Source organism: Aristolochia californica, unplaced genomic scaffold, assembly GCF_029961685.1.
Source record: "Aristolochia californica isolate CCGP_79_NKW_82.1479 unplaced genomic scaffold, dmAriCali1.0.hap1 SCAF_9, whole genome shotgun sequence".
Lineage (NCBI taxonomy): Eukaryota > Viridiplantae > Streptophyta > Magnoliopsida > Piperales > Aristolochiaceae > Aristolochia > Aristolochia californica.
In genome coordinates this window covers 31,352,625-31,366,753 of record NW_027182290.1, presented here as the reverse complement: position 1 = coordinate 31,366,753, position 14,129 = coordinate 31,352,625, and the positions used below count along the sequence as shown (strand labels likewise).

General features: G+C 40.2%; 2 protein-coding genes across 2 annotated transcripts; one reads left to right on the top strand and one right to left on the bottom strand.

The window, feature by feature from the left end:
• The first annotated feature begins 257 nt into the window (after positions 1 to 257).
• On the top strand, positions 258 to 2,189 carry LOC137941539 (zinc finger A20 and AN1 domain-containing stress-associated protein 8-like). Its single transcript, XM_068786996.1, has 3 exons — positions 258 to 362; positions 467 to 537; positions 1,288 to 2,189. Exon 3 carries the CDS (start codon positions 1,296 to 1,298, stop codon positions 1,815 to 1,817), a length of 522 nt encoding a protein of 173 aa, XP_068643097.1. The 5' UTR covers positions 258 to 362; positions 467 to 537; positions 1,288 to 1,295; the 3' UTR covers positions 1,818 to 2,189.
• Positions 2,190 to 7,310: 5,121 nt separating this feature from the next.
• LOC137941749 (uncharacterized) lies at positions 7,311 to 10,060 on the bottom strand. The gene is made up of 2 exons (XM_068787308.1): positions 9,409 to 10,060; positions 7,311 to 7,495 (listed from the first exon to the last, which is right to left on the bottom strand). The coding sequence occupies exons 1-2, from the start codon at positions 9,923 to 9,925 to the stop codon at positions 7,458 to 7,460; spliced, it is 555 nt and encodes a 184-aa protein (XP_068643409.1). The 5' UTR covers positions 9,926 to 10,060; the 3' UTR covers positions 7,311 to 7,457.
• Positions 10,061 to 14,129: the final 4,069 nt, after the last annotated feature.

The window sequence follows — 14,129 nt, the reverse complement described above, 5'->3', positions numbered from 1 at the left end:
AAAAAAACAAAAAAACGTAGATAGGGCCTAGGGGTTGGCGAGCCTTGACGCTGGGACATAAATGGAATAAAAAAATCAAAGCGTGGTCATAAATGGAATTCACTAAAAACGATTTCCCTAAACGGCTAAACTAGTGTAGATTGCAGAATAAGCGAGCCGCGGGGACGGGTAGGTTGGGCAGGTCGGGCAGGTCGGGCATCCGTCACCGAGTCGGTGAAAGCCAGAGAAACAAGCTCTTAAATAGAGAGGTATCTCGCCACCCCTCGTCTACCCAACCCGGCGTTCTCTGACGCCTTTTTTTCACTGACGTATTTACCCTTTTCCTGCTTCCGATTCCTCCTCGCCGCTGGTTTCCCCGAAAGGTTAGTGGTTCCCTTTTCCTTATTGATTTTTTTCCGTTCCTCGTGGTTCGCTTAGATCGCTGTGACAGATTGGATTATTTTTTGTTGTCTGTTCTTTGATGCAGGTTCTTCTTCCGTGACAGATAGTAGAGGAATCGTCACAAAGACCTTGCGTGATTTTTCTTTAGACAGACAGGTATGGGGTATTCCTTTTCTTGTGCGGTTTGGTTTATCTTCAAGTTGTATTGAACAGGAAACAGTTTTAGGAGTTGGAACGTCGAATTTTAGTTATAAACTGTCTAGGGTTGGGGTTTTGGATGGGCAAGGGAGGGATTGTTTTGCTCCGTCAATAATTGGCACTGATGAATTTTTGGGGTCCGAATATTGGTTTTATATAAATGTTACAGAGGGTTGAACATGTTTAGGTTTATACGGGGATGATAACAAAACCTTGACCCAAATTTAGTGTGCTCTGGTTTTGATCGAATTTCTGACTGTCCTGCAGTTACCTTTTTTTTTTTTTTTTTTTTTTTCAATTGGAAATTCTTTGGCGAGGTTTTACCCTTGTTGGTACGAGTTTCTCGTAGAGGCAAAAGATCAACGCACATTTGTGGTATTTGCAAATTTTGTCTTAGGTTGTGAACTTGTCCTAGTCACTGTTATTTCATTCGTTGTAAACCCTTATCTTGATTGTTTGGTTAGAATATTAATGCTCTCTAGTTGTATAGGAGTACACCTTTTAACTTGTGCACGAATTTTGTTATTGTCTGATAACCTGGGGTTTGGTTCAGTTTTGGCTTTCTACTTTTCAACTAAATTTGATTACTGGAAAGATAGGCTAGGTTTTCTGGAAGCGGAGAAGAACCTGGTGTGGACTCGATTTAGGTTTTTGTTTTCTATTTGCTTACTATTTGATAGGTTCTGAGATTTTTTTTTTTTGCTGCAGATATACAAATGGAGCATGATGAAACTGGATGCCAGGCCCGCGAAGGCCCAATCCTCTGCATCAACAACTGCGGTTTCTTTGGAAGTGCAGCTACCATGAACATGTGCTCAAAGTGCCACAAGGATTTGGTCTTGAAGCAGGAGCAGGCAAAGCTCGCAGCATCTTCCATTGATAGCATCGTGAATGGTGGCGGCAGCAGCAGCAACAATGGGAAGGACCCGATCATTTCAGGAGCTGTTAATGTAGCTGTAGCTCCTGCTACGCCAAAGGTTCTACAATCACAGCCGTCTGATGCATCGGGCTCAAGCCAGGATGTTGAGAAAAAGGCGAAAGAGGGTCCTAACAGATGCAATTCATGCAGGAAGCGGGTTGGGCTAACTGGGTTCAATTGCCGTTGTGGAAATCTTTTCTGTGCTTTACACCGCTATTCTGACAAGCACAACTGCCCCTTTGATTACCGAACAGCTGCTCGTGATGCAATTGCCAAAGCCAACCCTGTTGTCAAGGCTGAGAAGCTTGACAAGATATAGAAACCCTTGTTAAGTGGGGAGCAGAACTCCTGATGCTTCAATCTTTTATCTATGCCTCTTCTTTATCTTGGTCCAGATTTCATCGATATAACTTGGTGGAGGCATGTGGAACTATCGGCTATGCAGTTTGGCAACTCTTTTGTTCCTCCTCGGTTGGAAGGATTTCTTAGTTAGCTCTGGTGTGTAAGCTTTTAGTTGTGCTGGTTTGGTGAACAACATCATTGTGGCTTGTATTTGGTTGGCTTGGTAATGTATCTTTCTGGGTCACATGGCATTTTACTCTTTGGCAGTCATTATCAACAGACACGGTGAATGATGTGAAAGGGTTTCATTGATGCTATATGGTTAATTGAGCTCGAGTCTTTTATGGAAGTCTATAGTTAAATTATTAGCTGTTACTGCCTTTTTTGACCGTGTTGTTACCTCCTTGTAGCAAGTAGTTTACACTTTTTAGTATTACTAAGTTTCTTGTTAGCGATTGGTTTTAACCTGCTTGCAAAGCATAGCAGGCAAAATCGTGTACTTTTTGTCGTGTCATTTTCCCCTTAGGCTCGGTCATGTCCTCTGGCCTCACTCGCCAGCTCTTCCTTCTTAGCCAGGCTCTTACAGGCATCACAGTATGAATGTATAAGACCTGCCCACTCTGTAGTGCTCTTTCATTTAGGTGCATGACACCTTCATATGAAATGCATCAGTTACAAAGTTAGATGTTCTTTTTTTTTTTTTTTAAATTTTTACTCTGATTGGAGGTGGGCGGGTGGGTGTGAAAGTTGAGCAACACGTTATATAAGGGACTAGTCGTCAGGCCTCTTCTGTTCGTGAGCAGTTTATGATCGTTGTTGCAAGTATTGGAATGGCGGTAAATCTGCAATTTCAAGCTTCAGACAATGTTTTTTTTATGCTTTTGTATGCTGAGAGTGGTGGCACGTCTTTCATACAAATCCTGCCGCTACTACCATCGTGGGGTTGTGTGTAGCGCGCCTGTGTTTCTCCCGGCTGTTATACTCGTATCCCTGCAAACGGCGCACAGGCTCTTACTACAATTTGAGCGATCGAAAAGATAATTAAGTGAGAGAAATTTGCTTTGCTTTTTGATAGGCCTCTCTAAGAATATGATATTTCAGCCTCCAGTATTTCGCCTTCCTTTACAACAAAGTCAGATGACACTCTTAAGCTCATTTCAATTAAGACTGCAAAGTAAAAATACCCTGTTTTTTTGAAGTTTTTGCTGCACTGAACATGGACTTAACAGGTCACCTCCATTCATGTCTAGTAGAGCCTTTGAACTCTATTATACTCGTCAAAGTGTGCAAGCATTTTCTTCCTCTGCTTTTATATTACCATCCATTCTGTAGTAATTATGATACAAACAAATGATGTAATAGCATCAAAATCGGATCTTTCTTTAGATTTCGGAAAGTTCATTTGTCACAATAGTATGGAACCTGATCTCCTATATCTGGACAACATAGCATGAAAAATTAAGATTGATCTGATGACTAAATAGAAGGAAATACAGATTCAATGTATTTCCTCCTGGTCAAAAGGTGAATTTTGCGTTTGGCTAAGATTTCCTACATTGGCACACCAACCAGATTATCCTTGGGTTCTCAGTTTAAAGATCAGTCAAGATGAACATCGACCCAGCTACTCTTCATAGCAAACGAATGAGTCTTTCCGAAATAACAAATCTAAGATTTTACAACTCTTCAGTGGACATGGGAACCCCATCTCAATTAGCCGCTAGAAGAGAGTTGGTCCTAACTTGGTCCACCAGCTCATAAGTCAAGTTTATGGTTTCAATTTGTATTATCGGCTATCTACAACAGCCTCAAATAATTGCAACAACTTCCTCTGGGCATGTTTGTCTCTCTCAGAGTACATGGACAAACTCTCAAGGGGCATCCTCATGGGGCTCTAAAGAACAAACTCTCATTGAGGCTCAGATGCTGCAGCATCAAATGATTCATGGCAACTGATCACGGGAAACTCTAGAAATAGTCAAATTTTGTCTGTTCTAAATCCGTATTATTAATGCCTAAAAACCCGGATAGTATCTGCCCCTTGTTCTCTTATTCACATCCTGTTCTCTTCCTTTCTTTCTTCTCTTATTCACATCCTGTTCTCTTCCTTTCTTTCTTGCTTAATCAACAGCTCCTCTACCGCAGCAGCAGTAGTATGTATGGCCTCCCCTTCTTCATCTTCCTGCTCTCCTGCTTCCTGTTATTTGCTTCCCTGCTTCTTTTTTCTTCTTCTTCTTATTGCTTACTTCTCCTTCTCTTCTCTGCTATGCAAGGACAGGGGAACTGTTGATTAAGCCATTTTCAATAGGAGGGCCTACATAAAATCATTATTTACTCTTTTTCCCATTTCAAGAATTGCAATTACAGTACTGCCCATTTACACAGTTTTCTATCCCTATGCTCGAATCCTGCTTTTCTTGGTTGTAATGTTTGAACAAGTGAACTCAAGCCTAAATACAGATTAAAGTTTATGTAGCACTAACATACTATGAAAAAAATGACAAGAGTTGAAATGTAAACTCAAGCAAATACTAAAACCTAAGATGCCTTCAAGTCCACAGAAGTAGATATGAACATTAGAAACAACAATAACTTCTTCAGCTCCCACTAATGTTAAGTTTTTAAAAGATATGTTAACTTGGAGGTACAAAAAACCTTTTAAACCCTCAGAGCACAGGAAGTATGTAGCTTCCTGTGATTTTATTACATATCGTTGACAAACGAAATCTAGTAGCCTCCAATCCGCTGCTCTACAATTAACTGCAAATGGAGTCGAGATAACAAAACGTGAAAAGCAGTATAATCATAGATATAGAGTACGTGCATGAAGCAAAACACTCATGATCCATGAGATTCATTCATGAGGTCCATAAGTTCAAGGATCTTCCAAAAAGTCTCCTGTTTCAACAATATGAAGATAGGTAGATCTTCTAAAGAAGCAGATAAATTATTGCCCATCCTCGGGGAGATCTCTTGAGTATAAAAACAGGTTACAAGAGAACCTGTTATCCTAGACAGAAAGAAAGTAACTACATTTGCTACACCAGAGCATGGACTCAGCTTAAAGCCAGAGCCTTGTGCTCTTTAATGAGAATAAACAGAGACGCAAGACCTGCTTTGAGTGGATGATACTTGCGAAATTGATTCAATGGACTACTACAATAATTCAATTACCTGTCAGTAAACACCAATCAATTTTGATAGAAAGACCAAACAGCTAATTGAATTCACACGTTGCTCATCTTAAACTGTGCAACAGATTATACCTCTTACACAGAACAAGACTACACATAAAGGCTAACTTAAAATGTATGTGCCTTTTAAATGGAACCAGCCTATTCATATGTCATAGATGACTAGTAGCTGAGATGGTTCAAAATTACAGAAAACCAATATTTCCACAAGTAAGAGTTGTTGTGGACCACTTGTTGCATTTCTCCCATGGGGTTTTTAGAACAAACAAATTGCCTTAGACCGATCTTCAAATAAAAGATATGCAAGGAACCAAGAGAAAATCCTTTATCTGTCGGGTTCACACAGAATGATGAGAGAAATTGTTAGAATCAAAGTTAAACTAAGCAGTTGCCAAAAATAGGATTCCTGGAGTGATCGGGAGATGAAGTCCAAGTGGAAAACTAGATTCTGTTTAGGAAAGTCTAGTGATCGGGAGATGAAGTCCTAGTAGAAGACTAGATTCGAAGGGATGGAATTTGGCTGTTGCTCTCAGCATGTCAGGGATGGCGTGATCCCTTTTTTCTGAATATGTTAACCAAGGCTTGAGTAGAGTTTCCAGTGAATTGGAAGCTTGTTCGGCACTGCCAACAGTCAATTGCTTCGCTCTTATTGTTAGGAATGGAGATGATTGGCACGAAGTCATCACTTTGAAGTGGTAAGGAAAAGCATTTAGTCACAGTATTCACTTCAATTGAAAATAAGGTTGTCACCGCCAACAGTCAATTGCTTCGTTAGGAATGAAGATGATTGGCACAAACCCATCACTTTGAAGTGGTAAGGAAGAACATTGAGTCAGTCTTCATCCAATTGAAAATTAGCTTGTCATCATCATGGATTGCAATTGACAGGAATACTCTTTGAGAGGGCAGTGATCCAATATCGAGTTGATCATTCTGTTTCAGAAACTACAAAAACTTCTGAATAGTGGATGCTATCTTCAGCTATGTCTTTAGTGAATTCGCCAGACATCTCCGCCATAGAGCAAGGGAAGATCGAGATTGCACCCTATGCTGAGTGGTGCGGCTCCAGCATGAATCATATGGTAGCAAAAAGCAAGGATGGCAGGTCCAAGAGGAAGAAGGCGTTCCTTGGCTGTAGGGGTGGCATCAAATCGAGCCGACCTCGAACTTGCCTATGTTCGAGCTGGGCTTGATTTAAATATTTCGAACTCGAGCTCGAGCTAAGCCCAACCTCAAGCCTAAAATTGTAATCGAGCTCAAGCCCAATAATTTCAACCGAGTTCAAACTCCAACCTACATTTAAAACTTTGCATAAAATACATGTCAAATAAATTCTATATAAAATTATGCATGACCTCGACATAAAATTAAGCATGACCTCTGTACATAAACCCTGCATGAAATTGGATCTATTGAACGTCAATCATGTTATTAGTATGAACATGACCACCACGCGATGCCTTAGCAATCCTAGAGAAGTGATGGAGCCAATTTGGAAACAACACAACATGAAACTATTGTATTAAACTTTGTTTAATCGAAAGAATTGCTTTAAAATGAGAAGCTTTATCCCCAAGGTGAGAATCCATTAAAAGATGACCCATGTTGATTTTGTGAGTTTTTTTTTTTTGTTAAAGCGAGGGAGATGAAAATGAAATGGTGAAGCGCAATTGTAGGTTGTCGTTGTTGTTTGTCGTCCATCATGGGTGGTACTCACTAATGCGACAAAAACTCGATGGGGGAGGGGCTGAGTGAGGTTACCTTCTTTGAATCACTTTCGATGTGGAAGTTTAGACTATCTTATCGAGATTTTTTTCTATTTGTCTTATATCAATTACAAACCAATTCAATATAATATTTTTTTTTGTTCTACAGCAATGGTAGAGATCAATGGAGAAACAATTACATAAAGCCAGATGCTAGGCACCCCTTTTTTATTCCATTAATTGGACTTTGTTTGATTAACTCAAGTTCTTTAAAGACCTCCTCCTTTGAAATATCATGAACAAGGTTGAGCGCCCCTTTCAAGAATAGTAGGAACATTCAGCAGGTTGGGTACCACAGAAGCCCACGTGGTCCCTCTACTCCATTGGAAGATGAAATCCCTCTTTTTAGCGCCCTCAATAAAGCCTCCCATCGGAGGCTCATGGTGGAGTGATTGTATAACGAAGTGCGGGATGGAATTTATGCTCTTTGATTGATTCTCTATCTTATGGGAAGAGGTGGTTTGCATTCAACATCTTCTCCTGCTTGGTGGCTTTGAGCTCTGAGATCTGTCTCCGGTTTTCTCCCTCAACAGCTCTGTGAAGATTGCAGACTCAGAGCTGTGATTTGAATCCATCATGGCTGCCACTGGGTCATCTACTCTGCTTTCCAAAATCTCGTCCTCTTCCCGTCCATTTCCTTCTCTTCCTCCCTCTCCTCTATGGCCCCTTTCTTGTGCCAGGGCAACCGACGCCACCTGCATAGCAGGAACGTGAGTCCATATGCTGCAGACAACCCAACAATTTGGCATCTACTTCTCCATCTAAAAATGAGAGGACAGAAGGTCATCATTTCTTGCCAGAAGATTGAGGGTCCCTAATGGAGACAGGAGGACGTCGTCCCCAAGAAGCGCTACTGGTTGATTAAAGAGGTTGTTGAAACAGGACAACCCTCCAGGCAGAGTCCAAATGTTAGAGAAGAAGAGATAATTGGAGTCTGGCGAGTGGACGGGAGAGGAGGAGAGACGCAAGGGCGGCAATTTTCCCAGTCTCTAAAATTCTGAATTTCCAGAAGAAGAGGAGTGAAGACCCGAAGGCTCAAAATTGTTTAAGTTACCGAGTCGGCTCGCGAGCCCGCAAAACGAACCGAGGCTTGGTCGAGCTCGATTTGTGTAACTAAACGAATGCAACCCAAAACTTGAATTCACTTCGAGTTCGGGATTGATCGAGCCGAACTCAAACTGTTCGTGAATCGGTTCGGTTTGATGCCACCCTACTTGGAAGGAATAGGACGTGTTGGCAGAGTTGAATGTGTTTGTGCATGCTCATTTGAGGGAGAAGCCCATTGGCTCAGCTCAAGTGTTGTGGCATGACCTCTTGAGGAAGGGATATGCAAAAGAGACGCTAAACAGCCAGATATAGTGCTTGACGCTGCAGGTGTGGAGGTCATCTAGGAGGCTCCAAAGTTCCCTTAATCTCTGGGTTCAGTTGATCGAGATCTTTCTCCACAAGAGGGGCAAGTTGTCATTACATATGGGAGACAAGTTAGTGGAGGCCCTACAAGTGCATGAGTAGAGATTTTTTGATAAAATAGATTTGACGATGTAGGAGGGATTGAAGAATCAAATGACGCTTCAGGATGACATAAACAAACCATCCAATTCACATAGAAAGTGTGAATACTCTCATGGCCAAGCAGGTGAGTAGCAGGAAGAAGGACGAGGCACTACAAGTTCCACATCTAGTGCTTCAAGTGCAAGCAGAACAGCCACTACAAATCCCAATCTCCAAACAACATGCAGAATTCACCAAATCTGGAGCGGAAGGGGATGACTTCGAGCAAGCCTTGCTATGAAGTTTTGTGTAGCATGTTTAATTTAAGGGAGGCCAGCAAAGTCATGAATTAAACAGAATTGTCAGAATGTAGAAGAGTCTAATTAGGAGACTCAGTTGAGTCTCAGTCTAATTAGAAACCCCCTTGAGTTTTGGTCTAATTAGGGGATGCTAAGTTAACTAGTTTCTTAGTTATAGGTAAAGTTTTTACTCATGACAAGCTTAGTTTAAAGGAGGCTGTTAGGATCCTAGTTAAATTAAGCAGAGGTCAGAGATAGGATTCCTGGAGTGATCAGAAGATGGAATCCTAGTAGAAAACCAATTTCTGCTTAGGAAAGTTTAGTTGCTTTAAAATACGAGTTTAGATTCAATTTGATTTAAATTCGTTAAGATAGCCTATAAATAGATGTACATGTTTCTTTTCACATAACACAGAAAATTGAGAGAGCACAGTTGTGCTCGGATCTCAGAGATGATGTCTCCCATCTTTTGAGTTGATGGAGCTAGAATGTACAACTGATCAATAAAGCTCGTACTTCAACATTTAGTTGAAAAGGAGTTCCAAAGCCATCGAAGTCCATCAGAATTGATTAAAAGATGTCCAACCATATTTATTACAACAAAATTGTTAGGCCGATGGCTCCATCTTATTCTCAGATAGAAAACCATCTAACAGAAGCCTCTTTGGGCCGATCTTTGATCCCTGTTTAGTTCATTGGCCCCTTTAAGAAGAAAAAGGGGAAAATCGAAAAGAAAAAAAAAAAAAGACAAAGATGGGAAGCCTTAATCTGATAACCCTAGAAAGAGATTCCCGCAGATTCAGCTTCGAGATACTTACAGATCCGCTCCATAACATCCCTACCCTTGGCACTGTTTTGCAAAAACTTCTCAGCGCATCGCTGCTCCACCTTCTCAGCCATGGAAGCGAGAGCAGACAGGGGTTTACAGCGAATGCTAGTCCGCTGCCTGAAAGCCGTCCATTCCTGGGGATTGTCGGGATGAGGAGAGTAGAAGCTCTTCTCCTCGACTTCCAAAAAGTTCCGGAGACTAATATTGCGAGTAGTTAGCTCCATGGTCCGGGCTTGAGCATCAACGACAGTGGACTCGACGCAATGGCAGATGTCCTGACCGACGATCTTGCGAATAAACCATGGGCCAGGCGCGTGGATAGTGATGGAGCGGGTGGTGTAAAGGCGGCCGGTTTCAGAGTCAAGGCGGCGATTGAGGGTATCGACGGAGAGAATGTGAGAGAGAGTGCGAGTGTTGGCGGGGTCAGTGAACTTGCGCCAGCAGGCGGAGCTTACACGCTCCCAGGGGTGCTTGTACACGTGATCTTGCGTGTAGGCTTTCACCATATTTTTCTCTTTCTTCCTGTTTACTCCCCTTCTGAATTTTTTGTGATTTCTGTCTCAAGGTTTGTCAGCGGTCGCTTGGAGCGGAAGGCGAAGGACAGGAACCTCGGTGCCGGTGGCCTGGTATGACTTTTTCGGGGGGAGGATATGAAAATAACGTGCAGGCCGGGGGGATGACTTGGGTATTGACGTATTGTAAAACAAACTTAAATACGGAAATACCCCTGGATTTGTTTCTTTTTATATGACGCTGCCACCGTATTCGACGAGTGACAAGCTCGTGGGGCGCACCATTTTCGGTTTCTGGCTCGATTCGTCGGAACTAAGAAGGCGTTCAAAGTCGAGATGTGTCATTTATGTATGTTATTATTGTTGAGATACGTGAGCATGATGCCATTGTCACGATTTCAATCGGGTTGAACCGGTGTTAACACGGTTGTCCAACTTCCTTTTCATGGAGAACATAGTGCTCTTTCGGAAGGTTATAACTCATCCCCACGTCCATGGAAGTTTATGACCCACATCTCTCTCATCGGCAGTTACAGAAGCCAATAAGTTTGATGGGAGTTTGACTTATAAATAGAGTGTTTGGTCCTCAATCTCGTTCACTCATTCAAACCTTCAGCTTACACCATCACTGAGAGTGATCAGAGAGCGGAATAGATAAACAAAAGCAGAGAACTCCTGTTACGGAATTTGATCGAATTGGTGTAGCAGAAAGAAGAAACCGAACATTATTTAGCATAGTGCAGAGCATGCTTAGCAGCACCAATCTTCCGAGATCCTTGTGGGCTGAAACACTTAAGAAGGCAGCGCATATATTAAACCGAGTTCAAACCAAGGTTGTTCCTAAAATGCCATTTGAATTATGGAAAGGTTGGAAACCGAGTTTGCGACATATGCGCGTTTGGGGATGCCCTTCTAAAGTGAGAATTTATAATCCACAAGAGAAGAAGTTGGACTCAATGACCATTAGTGGTTATTTCATTGGATATGCTGAAATATCCAAAGGTTACAGATTTTATTGTCCATCTCACAATACTAGGATTGTGGAATCAAGAAATGCAAAGTTTCTTGAAAATGACTCCATTAGTGGGAGCAATCCAACTCAGAACATAGTTTCTGAGAAGGATCATTCAGAATTTCAGCCTTCTACCTCAAGTAAAAGATTGGTTATAGTATACAACACCCCTCCAGTACAAACTGGTGTTGAACAACCACTCATTGAAGTTCCACAAAATGCTGACGACATTCCAGTTGAACAACAGGTGTTTAAGAGTTGCCAAACACTTTTGAACAACTAGTTGAACATATACTTCTCAAGAATATGATGGTTTAACATTAAGAAGATCTACTAGACTAAAGAGATTAGCAATTCCTGATGATTATGTTGTGTATCTGCAAGAATCTGACATTGAAGCTGCAAATGATCCCAAGTATTTTTCAGAAGCCATGAGTTACAAAGAATCAGAATTATGGTACATTCAAGGAACCAAAGACTACATGCTGATGTATAGACGGATAGACAATCTAGAAGTAATTGGTTAATCAGATTCTAACTTTGCTGGCTGTATTGATTCCCGCAAATCAACATCGGGATCTATTTTCTTTATGGTCAGTGGAGCTATATCATGGAGGAATGCCAAACAAACTTTGATTGCCATGTTGACTATGGAAGCCGAGTTAGTTTCCTGTTTTGAGGCTACTTCACATGGCGTATGGGTTAAAAGTTTCATTTATGGGCTTAGAATTATGGATTCTATCTCTAGGTCATTGAGAATGTATTGCGACAATCCAGCTGCTGTTTTTATGGCCAAGAACAACAGTAGTGGAAGTCAAAGTAAACACATCGACATAAAGTATTTGGCCATAAAAACAACAGCTGAATTGGTGATCGAGTTAATTTTCTCGCTCACTTGTACTTTTAATATGTTTACAACTTTTTTAAAGATATCCGTAAGGTTCCACTCCCAATCTGAAATTTCGCCCATTCATTTTGGGGTGGCAATGAGTTGACTTAAAACTTTAATCTCAAGCTTGAGCCTTAAATTGAACTCGAGTTTGAGCTTGAAAATTCTAAATAAGTTCGAGATTGAGCTTGAAAATTCTATATAAGTTCAAGTTTGAACTTCACATACATTTAAAATTATAAAAATAAATTAAATATTAAATATTAAAAAAAAAATTTGGTGATTAGCAATGAACTGGACAAAGACTTTGCAACTAATCATACTAGTGTATAATAAATAGCTTAATAGACCTAATAGAAAGAACTCTTCCATCAATAATATTTATTTCATTGGAAAAGAGTAACATTGGATGTCAAGGGAATTAACATGAGCAATTAAGGTAAAATGTATCTTCATAAGAAAATATACACTAATTTGTTGAATTTATGAAAAAGAGAAAAACTTCATTAACTTCTATTTTAATTTGAGTACAAGAACCCCTATTTATAATAGAGGAAAATAGTAAAATCCAATTACAATTATTAAACTACCCTTATCCCAATTATACTCAAACTCTAACACTTCAAGATGAGTCCTAACATAATTAAATAACTCATCATAAATAAATAAAAAAACTAACATAACTAAAACACCTGAGACTCGTGTAAAATTCACTTCTCGCGCCAACATATCACCTCCTGGTCACCTATCTAATTCTTTGGTGGACTCATCTGGCAACACCAAGCACTGCAGAAAATTCAAATGGTGGTCATCAGTTTAATTATTATACAGATACCATGTCATATTTTTCCCGCACCAAAAGGAGTAACGTGAATTATGGTCCATTACATGCAAGGAATAACATTCCCATGGGTCCAGCGCCATCAATTCCTTCAGGAGGTAGAGTGAGCCTTCTTGAAGCTGTTTGTTATAGTGTTATGCGTGTGCCTGTTTTCGTTTACTTGTTCTTTTTAAATTTTTTGTCTTCTTTGTGGACACTACAACCTCTCTTCATCTTGTTGTTTGCTTACACCCCTCTCTAGTGGTCCTCATCATTTTTTTAGGTGATAAAATGCTTTTAGTCGAGTATGTTAGTTCATGGAACTATTTGTTTGTATGCAGAGCTTTTTGAGGTGTAGGTGCCAAAACTTGAGACTTCATACATTCATATTGGGGTCGAGGTTAATTTGATTGAACTGGACCACTTCACTTTCATGTAGTTTGTAAATTAAGGAAAAACGAAGAATTTTGGAGGGAAGCAGAGAGAGAAGAAGAAGGAAAGAGGGTAGGAAGTATATGTTGGAGAACTATAAGGTTAGGGTGTCCGGTAGACCCCAAACTCCTTTTATTAAACAACTTAAATGATTACAAGATAAAATGACCATAGTACCCTATTCGGCTTCTTAGTTACAACCATCAAACAACAATTAAAAATTACATTAGTGAACACATCTAGTTCTCATTTTCTTAAGTAGAACTTCAGAACTCAATACACTCTACTAAAATTACCAAAATATCCCTGAACATTAATACTCCCTCTCAAACTGAGGCATATATATCTACTAATCTCAGTTTGGAATAAAACTCAATGAATACACGCTTTTCAATGGCTTTGGTAAATAAATCTCTAATTTGATTAGTGGTACTACATACAGAGTAGTCACTTGACCACACATAAAATGGCAATCCATGCCTATATGTTTGGTTCGCTTATGAACACTCGATTTTTATCAATGTATATTGCTGCTTGGTACTCACATTTCACTTCCATGGGACCACTTCCTTCTAGACTAAATTCTGTTACATAGATTTTACTTACATCAGCTCACTTATAATATGTGTTATCTCTTGATATTCAACTTCTACACTTGATTGGGCAACTATATTTTAATTTTTTTCTTTTCCAGCTGATAAGATTACCTCTTACAAACACAATATCCTATAGTAGATTTCCTGTCTAACTTCGAGCTTGCATAGTCGGCATTTGAAAAAACCTAAATGTTTAAGTGTCCATGTGGTTCATATCGTAACCCTTTTCTAGGAGCCTCTCTAGGTACGTCAAAATTCTCTATGCTGCCACAAGATGCACTTTTTTGAGAGTGTCCATAAACTGACTTGCAACTCACACTGCAAATGGTATATTAGGTCTAGTATCAATGGCATGAATTAATTTTACAAGTCTCCGATATATAGTTCTATGGCTAAGTGGTGGACTATCGTCATCATGCAATCAAGAGTTCATTTCCATAGGGGTGTCT

Coding starts and splice junctions, on each gene's coding strand:
- LOC137941539 (XM_068786996.1), top strand. CDS start 1,296: ATGGAGCATGATGAAACTGGATGCCAGGCCCGCGAAGGCCCAATCCTC.
- LOC137941749 (XM_068787308.1), bottom strand. CDS start 9,925: ATGGTGAAAGCCTACACGCAAGATCACGTGTACAAGCACCCCTGGGAG. Junction 7,496..9,408: donor GGATGTTATGGAGCGGATCT/GTAAGTATCTCG, acceptor CCTGCTATGCAG/GTGGCGTCGGTTGCCCTGGC.